At 43.3% G+C, this 14,590-nt stretch overlaps 1 protein-coding gene across 1 annotated transcript in view; it reads right to left on the reverse strand.

Annotated features, from left to right (window-relative positions):
* Window positions 1–13,534, reverse strand: part of LOC308095735 (atrial natriuretic peptide receptor 1-like) — a gene marked incomplete at its 5' end in the record, with an annotated part of 53,470 nt that extends 39,936 nt beyond the window's left edge. The window contains 4 exons of the mRNA XM_080442775.1: window positions 718–899; window positions 4,194–4,442; window positions 6,053–6,251; window positions 13,283–13,534. Of these exons, the coding sequence (XP_080298901.1) occupies window positions 718–899; window positions 4,194–4,442; window positions 6,053–6,251; window positions 13,283–13,534 (882 nt within the window). The remainder of the gene's footprint in view (window positions 1–717; window positions 900–4,193; window positions 4,443–6,052; window positions 6,252–13,282) is intronic.
* Window positions 13,535–14,590: the final 1,056 nt, after the last annotated feature.

The following is a 14,590-nucleotide window of genomic DNA, read 5'->3' on the forward strand; positions in this document are numbered from 1 at the left end:
GAGTATTGGGGCTTCAGAATGATGGGTGCGTTTGGGTGCGTGTGTGTGCGCGCGCGCGCGCGTGTGTGTGTTACTGTGTTTGTGTGTGTGTGTGTGTGTGTGTGTGTGTGTGTGTGTGTGTGTGTGTGTGTGTGTGAGTGTGTGCAGGGCTGGCAGAGTAGGCAGTTGCCTAGGGCGCCACTAGCGGGGGAGACCGCCACCTAGAGCCCTTTTTTTTTGGGGGGGGGGGGGGGGGGCTCCAAAAAAAAGGGCTCTAGGTGGCGCTGTGGCAGAAAACGGTGGCGCGGCGCTGTCAGACATAGGATAGGCTCCTGTCCTCTGAATTACTTTCTGGTTAAAAGAGACTGAGGTGCTCTTATTTTTTAATGGAAGGGGGGGGGGGGGCGCCAGGAAAAATATTGCCTAGGGCGCCAAATTGCCTAGAGCCACCCTGTGTGTGTGTGTGTGTGTGTGTGTGTGTTACTGTGTTTGTGTGTTTGTGTGCGTGTGTGTGTGTGTGTGTGTGTGTACTGTATGTGTGTGTGTGTGTGTGTGTGTGTGTGTGTGTGTGTGTGTGTGTGTGTGTGTGGGTGTGTGTGCGCGCGCGTGTGTGTGTGTGTGTGTGTGTGTGTGTGTGTGTGTGTGTGTGTGTGTGTGTGTGTGTGTGTGTGTGTGTGTGTGTGTGCGCGTGCGTGTGCGTATGCATGTGCATGTGCATGTGCATGTGTGTGTGCTCACTCTGAAGGCGTGTCTCGCTGCGTTGTTGTGCTGGTCGTCAAGGTACCAGGGTCTGCCGTCTGACAGCGCCTCCCCAAACAGATCCACAAAGAAGAACGCGTAGTCCTCCAGCGCCAGCCCCGCCCACACGAACTGCAACATCAGCCTCCGCAGGATGTCCCGCCCACAACACAGGTACACCACTACACACACACAAGCACGCACTTACGCACGCACGCACGCACGCACGCACGCACGCACGCACGCATACACACAGGGTTATAATGCATATTATGCAAAATGGCAAAGGCAACTATCTGAGGATTCCATTCAGTTTATACAAACTTTATTGTCACATCGGAAGTTTACAGATGTAAACGGATGGCAGAGGGGGGTCTCCAAATCTTTGTGTGATTGGAACTTTTTTTGTTGCATTAACCACCCCTTGCATCCCTATTCTAAAGGGGAACCGAAAATAGCAGTTTGGTGTAGAGGGAAAAAAGAGCAGACCAGAGTGAAAAGTACAGAAAGTACAGAGTGAAAAGTAGAGTTCAAGTACTGAGGGCTGAAGTGGTTAAATGTCTGAAAATACATATGAACGTGAATACAACATACACTGATGATAGTGCTGGTTAACAAGTGGGGGGGGGGGGTCCCTGCTTCATCTCTCTCTCAGCTAAGGGGTCCTTGGCCTGAAAACCGTTGAAGACCCCTGCTCTATAGTACAAGATACTATAGGCCGAATCATCATGACCACAAATGTATTTCGGGGTGTAACGATGGCAGCGTGTCATTTGGAGCAGTATTATTCATTAACCTTATTTCTGACTATTATAAATAGGATTTTGTTATAATATCCACAGGTTGACAAACTAGACACAGCTAATGTTCTGGACACTATTGTGAAAACGTCCATAGATATACTGTATGTACCCGGAAATACCCATTTGTTTACAAACATTCAAGCATTCTGATCTGATCTGGTCTACAACGTTTGATAAAGATCCTATAATATTTAATGAAGAGTCTACGATGTTTGATAAAGGTCCTATGTTTGATAAAGGTCCAATAATGTTTGCAGCATGGAGAAACAAAGGCAAAGGAGAAAGAAACAAGACAGACAAGTCAGACATACTGTACATCGTTGCTGCCGGCAGAAACCTCCATATTTTAACTCGTTTTTTTTGCCAGTGTCACCCAAAAGTAGCAGAAATTGCCATTCAACAAGCTCACAACGACAATATATATTAATTATTGTTATTTTCTTTCCCCTGAACAACCGCACACACAGTCAGATGTAATAGATGTAATCAGTCGCAGGCCTGTCTCAACCAGCGTCGTCACAACACCACAACACATGGTCATAATTAAATTTACACACATGACAAGGACAAGAACGTGTGTGTGTGTGTGTGTGTGTGTGTGTGTGTGTGTGTGTGTGTGTGTGTGTGTGTGTGTGTGTGTGTGTGTGTGTGTGTGTGGGGGGTGTGTGTGTGTGTGTGTGTGTGTGTGTGTGTGTGTGTGTGTGTGTGGGGGGGGGGTGTGTGTGTGTGTGTGTGTGTGTGTGTGTGTGTGTGTGTGTGTGTGTGTGTGTGTGTGTGTGTGTGTGTGTGTGTGTGTGTGTGTCCGCAGCTATATAATCTCATAAACCACCAGGCCAGTGAGTGTCATATTTCTTGTGCACGCTGCCAGCAGCCATTTTCCCCATCAGTCATTTTGGTGAATTAATAATCACACAGCACTCAACCCTCCAGGCTATGGCTAAACGTCCACGAGAGAGAGAGAGAGAGAGAAAGAGAGAGAGAGAGAGAGAGAGAGAGAGAGAGAGAGAGAGAGAGGGGGGGGGGGGGTTTCAACTGGAACATTGCTGGGTAAAAAATTCACTAACCTCTGCCATGTAACCAGTGTTAAAGGGATATTCACTTTAAAAAAAAGCCCCCAAGACAGTTTTTAAGTTGCTTGATTCAGTATTTAGATATTTGATATTAATTTTATCAGACACGCCCCCTTGCTATAGAAACCCATTGTAACTTCAAACTCCATTTTAACCATGTAGATTCATCAGAAACACCCATCCTTCGTTCTGGTGACTCATACTGCCCTCACGTATTAATACGTGAGGGCCCTAAAAATCATTATTGTATTTAAAAAAAAAAATGTAATGAAAAAAGTAATCGAAAAAACACGGTCTCCTCACGTATTAGAAGGACAATATCAGTCACCATGACCAAGGACGGGTGTTTCTGATTCTAACATGGTTAAAATGGAGTTTGAAGTTACAATGGGTTTGTATAGGAAGGGGGCGTGTCTGATAAAATGAATATAAATATCTAAACACTGAATCAAGCAACTTAAAAACTGTCAGGGGTGCTCACAAAAGGCTGAGTAGACAATAAAAGGACCAATTCGTTTTTTTTAAGTGAAATATCCCTATAAGTTAGGAAAAGACGCCTGATACCCTGAGTTTATGTAGCTATTTACAGGGAAGGAAATAGTGCTATGGCCATCCCAATGTGCTATGGCCATCCCAATTCAAAAATGTGTGACAACTGAAAATTAAAGTAAAATCACTAGCCTCTCCCATGTCTACCAGCTTCTGGGTTATGGTTATGGTTATGGTTCAAGGACTAACTTAGCAGCAAGCAACTTAGATGCTAAGGTGCAACAATCTCCCATTGACAGCCCTTTCATGAAACATCTTATTTTATCAAATGACGATAAACTCACCAATATTTCACCTGTACGGACCGCTTGGGTTATCGTCTTTGTTAAAGAATTCACAAAAATCCACGTTATGAGCAACTTATAAATAAACTCTGTGCAGCCAGGGTTTTGCTGTGTTGAAGTTGGTAAGCGCTTGTTGTAAATTGCTCAACGTCCTGTGTACCACCTGTTTCAAAATTGCACACATATGCAGGACGTTGAGTGATTGAAAACGAGGGCTTCCAAACTCAAACACTCAGAACAATGATAGAAAGTTGCTCATAACATGACAACGGTGGATTTTGTATGAAACAAAGTCTTGACAGAGACAAAGAGGATAACCCAAGCTGTCCGTAGAGGTGTAATATTGGTGAGTTTATCGTCATTAATACAATCAGACAGGACTTTTCTGTTTCATGAACAGGCTGTCAATTAGGGTTGCCACTTACCTTCAAATAAGGGACACCTGGCCAGGTGTCCGTTATTATTTCCAAGAAAAATAAGGAACAGCCAGAAAAAGATAAAGCCTCGCTGTATATTTTCGGCATATTATATTAACAACGTGTATTATAGTATATGTATATGAGCTCGTAACATGAGCGTCATTGATTGATTCCCCAAAATAGGGAGAAAAATGTGTCCCTTATCAGTTCAATATGGGACACGTCTTTTAGTTTCTAAATAAGGGATGATTCTGTATTTGAACGGACGGTTGGCAACCCCACTGTCAATGGAGGGTGTTGCAACTTAGATACAGCTAGCATCTCAGTTGCTAGTGGACAGCGTTGACTAACCTCTTCCACGTGCGCTGACATACTCTACCAGCTCCTGGTAATCAATATTGTCCTTCTGGATGACCCTCTCGGTGAGGGTGACGTTTATGCTTTCGAGCAGAGTGTACACGCCCTCCACAGCGAAGAAACACTCCCTGTCATCGTTGGCGTCCTTACTGTCATCGGTGAACACCAGAAACGCGTGGCGACGCCACCCGAAGTACTGGTGGATGGACACGCCCAGCTCACCCAGCTTCTTATGAGTGGGACCTGTCAGATGAAGCATGTGGGACAATTGTATAAAATTGTGCAGTGTATAGCAGTGGCGGCCATTTTCTGGTTCCACTAAAAAAATGTCCATGCATTTTTCCCATAGAGATTTCCAAAAATATTTTTATTAATTATTTTAAGGCGAAAGCGAAAGTTTTAATATTTAATTATATGATATACTATATTTAATAGATACCCTTTGTTTTGCGGATTTCTTTTTTCTTCTTCACAGAATCAAATGTTTTATGGTCATGATTCACTAGGACCCTGGATGGCTTGATTCTAGGCTTAAAATAATTGATATAAATAATTTTGGAAATCTCTATGGGAAAAATGCATTGGCTTTTTTTTTAGTGGTACCAGAAAATGGCCGCCACTGCTATGCCCTATTGCAGAGTAAACGTTTGCATAGATTTCATAGATAGCTTCATAGACAGGGGTGCACATAACTGGTGCGCAGGTGCGCATGCGTCGCCAAAACAAATTCTGCGCGGCACATCAGAAGACGCGAGGCACTTTTGCGTACCAACAGCTGGGACAGGAATATCCAAGCTTTTATTTTTTAGCAAAACTAAAAAATAAAAGCCTGGAGATCGAGGCTAGGAATTTACTTCCTGAAGCCACACTCACACATGCACGGTGATGCACGTCCATACACAATACACACCCATGGGGAGGAGGCGGAGGTGGAGGGGACGCATGCTGCAGTGCACGTGATTGTGTGAGTGTGACCTCGCACCGTGATGGTGCAAAATATAACGTGAACGCCCAATCTGGCGGATAAAAGCAGCGCAGCACAGGGCACCAACCTTGGGCAGGGCACCAAACGGCGAGGAGAAAAAAAAACGGAATTTAGGCACTACAACATTGAAGCGCACTGTTTTTTTCTCGCGCAGCACCCCCCCCCTCCCCCCCGTTGACAAAACGTCCCCGGGGTATAAAACAAATATGGGTAAATTCTCCTTCTAAAGCACTGCCAACCAGGTGTGGAATAGTTTAACCCCATTCCTCAAAAAAAAATCAGTTAGCTGGGTTCCTTTAAAACAGCCCTGAAAATGCACCTTTCAGGAGGCCAAAAGGAAGGTATTACCATTTCTCCCTTAGACAGACGACCCCCCCCCCCCTTCTTTTGACTCCCCCCCCCTTCTGTTTTATTGTGATGATATTGAACTGTTTGGTGCTACTATATATGTTTATGAATTGAATACCAAGGACCTCAATGGAAACAAGACCGCAAGGACTTTTTTTGGACAGACGTTTTAGACAAAGTGTTTTAACTGGACTTGCCTGATAAAATATTCAGTCAATCAATCAAAAAACCCAAAAATTCAATTTGATGTCTCCCCAGGACCCAAACTAGTGAAAATAGCAGAGCTTGCAGATCTGCTATTTTCACTAATTTGTCTTCCTAATTTACGGATTTTCTTTTATTTATATAACAGATACTATTCATTTGTAATTCATAATATTTTGAAATAATAATGATTAAAAACAAAAGTTAGCAATACATACTCACGACCCATAAAAATGGGTCCGTGACCCAAGAATGGACCCTGACTGTTTTGGAAACACTTCCTTTGAGCATTTGAAGGTTGCATTTGTTCACTCACCTGTGTTGGTCACTGAAGCGTGACGGTCAAAACCAATTGCCCGTGCGCCCGCCGTTACCATGGGAACGTCCCAGTGGGTGGTGAAGCGAGCGACCGGCGATGAGGAGTAGTCACAACCCGGTCCCACGAACACCCAGGGGTCATGTGACAGCTTGAGATCCACCGCCGCTAGGGGCGCCGCCGAGTCCGAACAGAACCCCTAGGAAAATAGGACTTCATTTACATAAGTTCATAGCTTCGGTATTTGTAGTGCTTCCCCCCCATCCAGTTATCACTGGCCTGGGGCGCAGTCTGAAGAAAGAGAAAAGAAAGAGAAAAGGAGAAAGACAGAACAAGACAAAGAAGGCTCGACTAGGGCTCGACTAGGGCCAGACTAGGGCAACGATCACTCGATCAGAACAGAAAACGACAAAGTGCCGTTGCGTTGTCACTTCTTATTATGCATTTACACGAAGACGCTCCAGTGATTTAAAACGCTGTAGTGTGCATGCCAGGTGGCTAGGTGGCGGTGTCTCCTTCCTATCACAACTGTTTGTTTGGTTGCCATGTCCGCTTATTATAAGCGACTTTGGGCTTGTTTCTAAAGTGTAGTTGCTTATTTGGACTTGTTTCCTAATGTTGTTTAAACTAGTGGTTCTTAAACATCTTCATGTCAAATTATGTATTTGTCCACAGACCCCCCCCCCACTTCTGAAAATATTTTGTGTCAGAGACCCCAATACACGATTTGTGTTGTTAAAGTTATTTCCTCAAGATTATTGTTTCTTCTTTCTTTTTTGAAAATAGCAGATCTACAAGCTCACAACGCGTCGCATCGCAACACGTTTTGAGCTTGTAGATCGGCTATTTTCAAATAGCCGTAGCCTAGTCGCTTCTTTTGAGTTTTCATAGACTTGGTTGCTAATTTCTCTCGCAGAATCTGGCAACACTGGTTAACACCGTCTTGCCCGTTTACATGGAGACGTTCCCGGAAAGTGGAAACAAGTTCTAATATAATACAGTGTGTGGCTAAGGCAGCAGGCAGGCTTTTTGATGAGGGAGAGTATTCTCCCCAGGATCTGCACGAATACATGCGTAAAAGTCAAGTAAAAGCAAGTGACACAGAATGGGGGGGCGGGGTCAGATCCGCAGAGGAGGCAGTGGAAGGAATGGAGGATGACCCAGGGGATGAACATGATGAGAGTGAGGATGATTAGGATGTTGATGATGTTTTGCATCCTACAATGGAATGCAAGGAGTCTTATTGCCAACGGACAGGAACTTAAAGGTTTCATGACGTTCAGTTTTACCACACATTAAAAGTCTTTGTCATGGTCCTTCAAACGTGTATAGAAAGTTTTAACAAAAAATTCCACTCCATTGATCCATGGCAGGTGTTTTTCTCTCACATTTCTAAAGCCTTTTCAACTGCAATGAAAAAAGAAATCTTTGCCTGCGGGTGTCGCTGGTGAGGGATTTTGCCTGTCAATCATCGCCTCTGCTCCGCCCCCCCCAAAGGAAAGGATAGGGGAGGGGAGGGGCGAGGAGGAGAGTGGGCGGGATTAATTGACTGTGACCTCACTGTCGAAGGGCCAAGCTCAGATTACTTTTGAGCCTAATTATTCATAAAACCCCAGACCACAGAAAATCCACTGAATGTTCAAAGTTCAGATTTTTTAGGTGTATTTGAGGTCATAAAACCCCCCAAAAAACATAAAAAATTAAAAAAAAAGTGAAAATGAATGTCATAGAACCTTTAAGAAATTTATTCGGGATAGTGAGACGAAACCTCAAATTGTATGCATACAGGAAACATGGCTAAAACCCTGCCTTGATTTTGTCATACCAGGATATATAGGCCTGCGTAAAGATAGATCAGACACAACACAAGGAGGGGGGTGTGCAACATTTATTAAAAGTGGGATACAATATAAATTGAAGGAGTGCAAGGTATCCTCTGAGTGCCTAATAGTGGAAGTATGGAGCTCTAAGGGGAAGATAAATATAGTTAACTTCTATAACCCCTGTAAGCCGATAGTGATATCTGAGCTTGAGGAAATAGCAACTAAGGCAGGTTCCCCTGCTATTTGGGCGGGGGATTTTAATGCGCACAACCCCTTGTGGGGAAGTCAGGAGAAAAATATAAATGGTGAAGTAGTTGAGGAGCTATTAGATCACAGTAATTTGGTTATCATGAACGATGACAGAGGAACCCGGTTTGACATAAAAACAGGCAAATTATCCTGTTTAGATTTAACGTTTGCCTCGCCAGGGCTAGCGAGAGTAGGGGAATGGGAAGTAATGGAGGATTATTCAATGGGAAGTGATCACTTCCCTATTGTGAGCAAGTTTGGAAGATCACTGATTATGGATCGGGTGGATAGAAGTAATAGATTTGACTTAGTCAGAGCTGACTGGGAAGCATTTAAAGAAGGTACAAGGGATCAAGTAGGGGAAGTCAACAGCGAAGGGACAATTGATGAGCATAATGAGTCATTAAGTGCAATGATATTTAGTGTGGCATCACTGACAATCCCTTTGAAAAAGCCTTTTAAGGACCGGGTTATTGTGCCATGGTGGAATAAGGAATGTGATGAGGCAGTGAGGAAGAGGAAACAAGCTTTTAAAGTATTACGGAGAATACCTACTCAGGCAAATGCAATTGAGTTCAAAAGGTACAGAGCAGTAGCAAGGAAAACAATTAAAGATGCAAAAAAGAGATGTTGGAGGACATTCTGTGGGACAATTGGGTCTGATACTCCGGTTGGGGAGGTTTGGGCCAGAATACATAGGATGTCAGGGAAAACTGTGAGATCAATAATGCCAGTGTTGAAAATGGAGAGCAGAGAAGCAGTAAATAACAAGGAAAAAGCAAATATGTGTGTTAGAGTCTTTCAGGATGTTCATAATTCCAAATCATTAGGAGAAAAATGTCTTAGGATAAGGAAGGAAGTATTGGAAATAGAGGACTGGAGGTTAAGTCATGAGTGTGAAGATTATAGTCCGTATAATACATATTTTTCTCTAAAAGAACTTAAGGATGCGGTGCAGGCAGGGGCAAATACCACTCCAGGCCAAGACAGAATAAGTTATGCAATGTTTAAACAAGTGGATGATATTGTGCTGGATGAAATCCTTGCGCTGTGTAATTATATATGGGAGGTAGGAAAATTACCACAGAAATGGAAGCATGCGGTGGTAGTCCCAATTCTGAAGCCAGGAAAAGATCCATCTTGCCCATCATCCTATCGGCCAATAGCTCTAACATCTGTGCTGTGTAAGGTGATGGAAAGAATGGTCACAAACAGGCTGGTCTATTTCCTAGAAACTAACAATTTCTTTGTGAACTACCAAAATGGCTTTAGAATTGGGAGAAGCACTATGGAATCTATAGTAGTATTAGACCAGGATGTTAGGAAGGCATTTATCAATAAGGAAGCAGTAATGGGGGTGTTCTTAGATATAGAGAAAGCATATGATTCTATGTGGAGAGAGGGGGTACTTATTAAACTCCACGAGGCAGGCATTAAGGGCCGGATGTTTTATTGGATAAAGGACTTCCTTAACAATAGGTCTATACAAGTGAGAGTTGGAGGAGAGGTGTCAGAAACTGTTGACATTGAAAATGGGACGCCCCACACGTCGAATTTGTCCCATTAATGGACCTTTTGTTCTCCGTTTTTGAAGATGTGACCAAGTGTATGGATTATATGTATGCATAACTAGTAAATAAGTGACCAAGTAGAGAGACAGTTTCCTCCCCTTATATGTTTGTATTTGTACGTTTTGTATGTTCGGTTTGTTTGTTAGTAATGTGCTAGTCTTTTCCTTTTTGTGTATGTTTGTTTTCTGAAAAATCCAATAAAAAGTTAATGGAAAAAAAAAGAAAATGGGACGCCCCAGGGCTCAGTCATTAGCCCAGTCTTGTTTAATGTCATGATAAATGATATATTTAAAGGAGTGGACAATAGATTTGGAAAGTCTCTATTTGCGGATGATGGAGCCATCTGGAGGAGGGGAAAAAACATTGGGCACCTGTACAGACAAACCCAAGAGGCATTGGACCAGATTGGTCAGTGGGCAGATAAGTGGGGATTCAGGATTTCATCCTCTAAAAGTCAATACATGGTGTTTGGGTTTAAGAGGAAAATTCCAGCGTTGAACCTGGTAATGAATGGGCATCCTCTAGAGAGAGTAAAGGTCTTCAAGTTCCTGGGGATGTGGATGGATGAAAGGCTAACATGGAAAACTCATATAGAGAAAGTACAGTGTAAATGTGAGAAAGTGAATAACATTCTCCGGAGTTTAGCTGGAAGCGATTGGGGGGCGGAGAGGGAGACCTTGCACATGATATACTGTACCAAGCTATGATCAGATCCACTCTTGACTATGGAAGTATAGTGTTTGGGGCAGCTGCAAAAGCACATCTATGCAAACTTGACCGAGTGCAATCAAAAGCACTGAGAGGTTGTAGTGGGGCTTTTAAAACAACGCCTATACCAGCCTTGCTGGTTGAAATGGGGGAAGTACCATTAAGGTACAGGAGAAACAAGCTGGGACTCCACTACTGGGTTAAATTAAGCGGGTTTCAATACAGCATGGCAGCGAAATGTATATTGGAGGAGTGTTGGGAGTTTGCAGGCAAGGAGGAGAAAGCAACCTTCTTTCACCACATAAAACAGTTAGCAGTTAACATTGGGTTAAAGCAGGACAATGTCATTTGGTCAGTGTGGTCTCCTATCCCATTCTGGTTTCTCCCAGAGCTAGAGGTGGATTTGTCCCTGTTGGACGAGGGAAAAAAAGAGCTTACAAGTGACCGAGTGCACAGGTACCTAGGGCAGTACGAAAAAGAGTATGTGAAGATATACACAGATGGGTCTAAAGACCCAGTCTCTGGGAAAACTGGCTTTGGAATGTATGTGGAGGGGCGTCAGATCCAGCAGAGTATCCGGATAACAGACAACATGTCAGTATTTGCAGCTGAACTATTGGCAATTATATGGGCTGTGTGGTGGATAGAGGAGGTCAAACCGGCAAAAACTGTGATTTGTTCAGATTCTGCGGCTGCTCTGGTGGCTCTGAGAGGGGGGGAATCAAAGGCACGATCTGACTTGATCTGGGAGGTGATGTGTGGAATGTATAGGGTAGAGCGAATGGGCTGCAGGGTTGTTTTTCTGTGGGTACCGGGGCACTCTGGGGTCAAGGGGAATGAAATGGCTGATGGCGTGGCCAAGGAAGCTCTAAAAAAAGAAATCATCGATATGAAGGTCCAGCGAAATTTGAGAGCTTTAGCGTGTGCAGAGAACAGCTAGGGGTTCAGTGGCAAAAAGAGTGGACAGAGGAGGAAAGGGGGAGGCTGTATTTTTCGGTACAGCCGTCTATTAAAAAAAAGAGGTGTGCAATGGGTTCTGGGAGAAGGGATGAAATTGTATTAACCAGGCTGAGACTGGGACACTGTGGGTTAGCCAATTGCCTAAACATCATAGGCAAACACCCAGACGGGCTTTGCCAATGTGGACAGTTGGAGACAGTACAACATGTTTTGTTCTCATGTGAGAAGTACAGTAGTGAGAGACAGCAGATGCTTGAGGAAATGACAGACCAGGGGCTTAAAGTCTTCTCCTTAAAGACTATCTTTACATCAGAGGTGAATTCCCAGAAAATTGGAAAAGCAGTCCTGAGGTTTCTCCACTCTACTGAACTATATAATAAAGTGTAGGGTAAAACAGTAAAACCCTTCGCCTGTGGAGGGCAGCATTACACGCGTTAGTGTACAGCCTGCCGGAAACCTAAAAGAAGAAGAAGAAGAACATGGAGACGTTTTCAAAGAAGAGCGTTTTCAAAGAATTCCGCTCTGGAAGGAGGTTTCACTTTATTGCGTTTTCAACCCCTGATAACACTGTTGCCGTCTAAACGGACGGCACATCTGATACTTTATCTTGCCGTTTTCTGTAGAGACCGTCGTAAACGGGGCCTAGGACTCAAGAACTCAGTCACACTGTCAGCCAGTCAGAAACTAAACACACACACACAACCCACAAAAACACAAAACAGCAAGTGAGCCTAGGAATCCTCTGCAGTGAAAAGGTGGGTCTTAAGCATGTTTTTAAAAGTCCTTTGGGGCAGCTTTGACCCTCAAAGGGAGTTTGTTCCACAACTTCGCTGCCAGCACAGCAAAGTGCACGGTCGCCCGTCCTTACTGTGCTAGACCGTGGAGTCTTCATATACAACTGACTATCAGATCTGAGTGACCTGGAGTTAGGAGAGTGGTCTAAAAGTTCCACAATACACGGAGGTGCAAGACAGCTTTGAACACAAACAAAATAATCTTAAATGTCACTCTACACTTCACTGGGAGCCAGTGGCGAGAGACAAGGACCGGTGAGATGTGCTCTCTTAGCATGGTGCCTGTCACAAGCCAGTATACCTGCTGCAGTATATATAGACTCTATATAAATAACCAGTATACTACTTGCTGGTTTTAAAATAATAGAACCAGTATACCTGATGGTTTTTAGAACAATAGGGCCAGTATACCTGCTGGTTTTAGAACAATAGGGCCAGTATACCTGCTGGTTTTAGAACAATAGGGCCAGTATACCTGCTGGTTTTAGAACAATAGGGCCGGTCTACCTGTGGTTTTATAACAATAGGGCCAGTATACCTGTGGTTTCAGAACAATAGGGCCAGTATTCCTGTGGTTTTAGAACAATAGGGCCAGTATACCTGCTGGTTTTAGAACAATAGGGCTGGTCTACCTGTGGTTTTAGAACAATAGGGCCAGTATACCTGCTGGTTTTAGAACAATAGGGCTGGTCTACCTGTGGTTTTAGAACAATAGGGCCAGTATACCTGCTGGTTTTAGAACAATAGGGCTGGTCTACCTGTGGTTTCAGAACAATAGGGCCAGTATTCCTGTGGTTTTAGAACAATAGGGCCAGTATACCTGCTGGTTTTAGAACAATAGGGCTGGTCTACCTGTGGTTTTAGAACAATAGGGCCAGTATACCTGTGGTTTCCAGAACAATAGGGCCAGTATACCTGTGGTTTTAGAACAATAGGGCCAGTATACCTGCTGGTTTTAGAACAATAGGGCCAGTATACCTGTGGTTTTAGAACAATAGGGCCAGTATACCTGTGGTTTTAGAACAATAGAGCCAGTATATCTGCTGGTTTTAAAACAATACAACAATAGCACCAGTATACCTGCTGGTTTTAGAACAATAGAACAATAGAACCAGTATACTGTACCTGATTGTTTTCAGAGTTTCCCACCTCCAGAACCAATCGGATCCCAGGCAGCATGGCGGGGTCCGAGTTCACAAGCTCTACAGCACGGTAGAGGGCGGGGCCAACGCGAGGCCACGCCCACGCATAGTCCGTGTTGGTGACGGGCAGAATGGCCGCCATGGTGACGTTGTAGAGGTCACGACCTTCCTGGTGGGGGGAGGATGAGGAGGCGATGAGGAAGAGGAGGAGGATGAAGAACAGATGTGGCAACATCTGGAACTGGAGTTCCGGGACCGGACTGGACCAGGCTCAGTGTGAGTCTGTCGAGAAAAACAGTCAAAATGCTGGTTCAACAATACAACTATAGAGCGCCGAAGGTCTGACATCACTGCCACTAGAGGCCGCTATCCCTCTGGGTCACGGAGTAATCTATTCTATTGAAATTCCTCATAGAGAAATCTTAGATTGCGTCCTATAAGAACTGTGTTACAAAAATAAACAAATCAGCCGGGTGGTTTCACTCATATGGACATGAAGCATGATTAATTATAGTAATTTGGACTTTTCCCGTAAATGAATGGACTACTTCATCATACAAGAGTGTCACACAAAAGTAGTTAAAATAGCAGATCTACTCTGATGTGACGCGTTGTGAGCTTGTAAATTGGCAAATTTTTAAAATAATAATAAAAAAGGAACAGTTTTGGAGAAAAAGTTTCCACCCGACAGCGACAATATTGGGATACCAGCAGTTTACTTAAGTAAAAGTATCAATACTGCAATGTAGAAATACTCTCTTACAAGTAAAAGTCCGGAATTCAAAATGTACTCCAGTAAAAGTGCAAAAGTAGAAACTCACAATGGGTCGCAAAGCGACGCATTGTGAGCTTGTAGATCGCCTATTGTGGTTATTAATGCATGTTTTGTAATAATAATACAAATCTACAAAGTAACAAGTAACTAAAGTTTTCAAATAATTGTAGTGCAGTAAAAAGTATAATATTTGCCTCTGAGATGTAATGGAGTAGAAGTAAGTAAAAGTAGGGAAAATTGAAAATAATCCAGTATAGTAAAGATTGCTAAAATTTGTTAAGGAAAGTCCTTCAGCGACATTTGAAACATGTTCTATTAGTTTTAATGAACATGTGCTCCATTTAACAGTGTTAAATGTGCAGCATAATGTCTTCAGCTTAATTTATATCATAATCATAATAGTTTAAACCAAAGCAGTCAAACTAAACTAAGTTTAATCTAATTCACTGAACTTATTTAATAATGTGATGAAATGAAAAGTAATCTTACATGTAGCTGTTGTTGGTCTGTTGCTGC

Source organism: Gymnoscopelus braueri (assembly GCF_963280865.1).
Source record: "Gymnoscopelus braueri genome assembly, chromosome: 11".
Classification (NCBI taxonomy): domain Eukaryota; kingdom Metazoa; phylum Chordata; class Actinopteri; order Myctophiformes; family Myctophidae; genus Gymnoscopelus; species Gymnoscopelus braueri.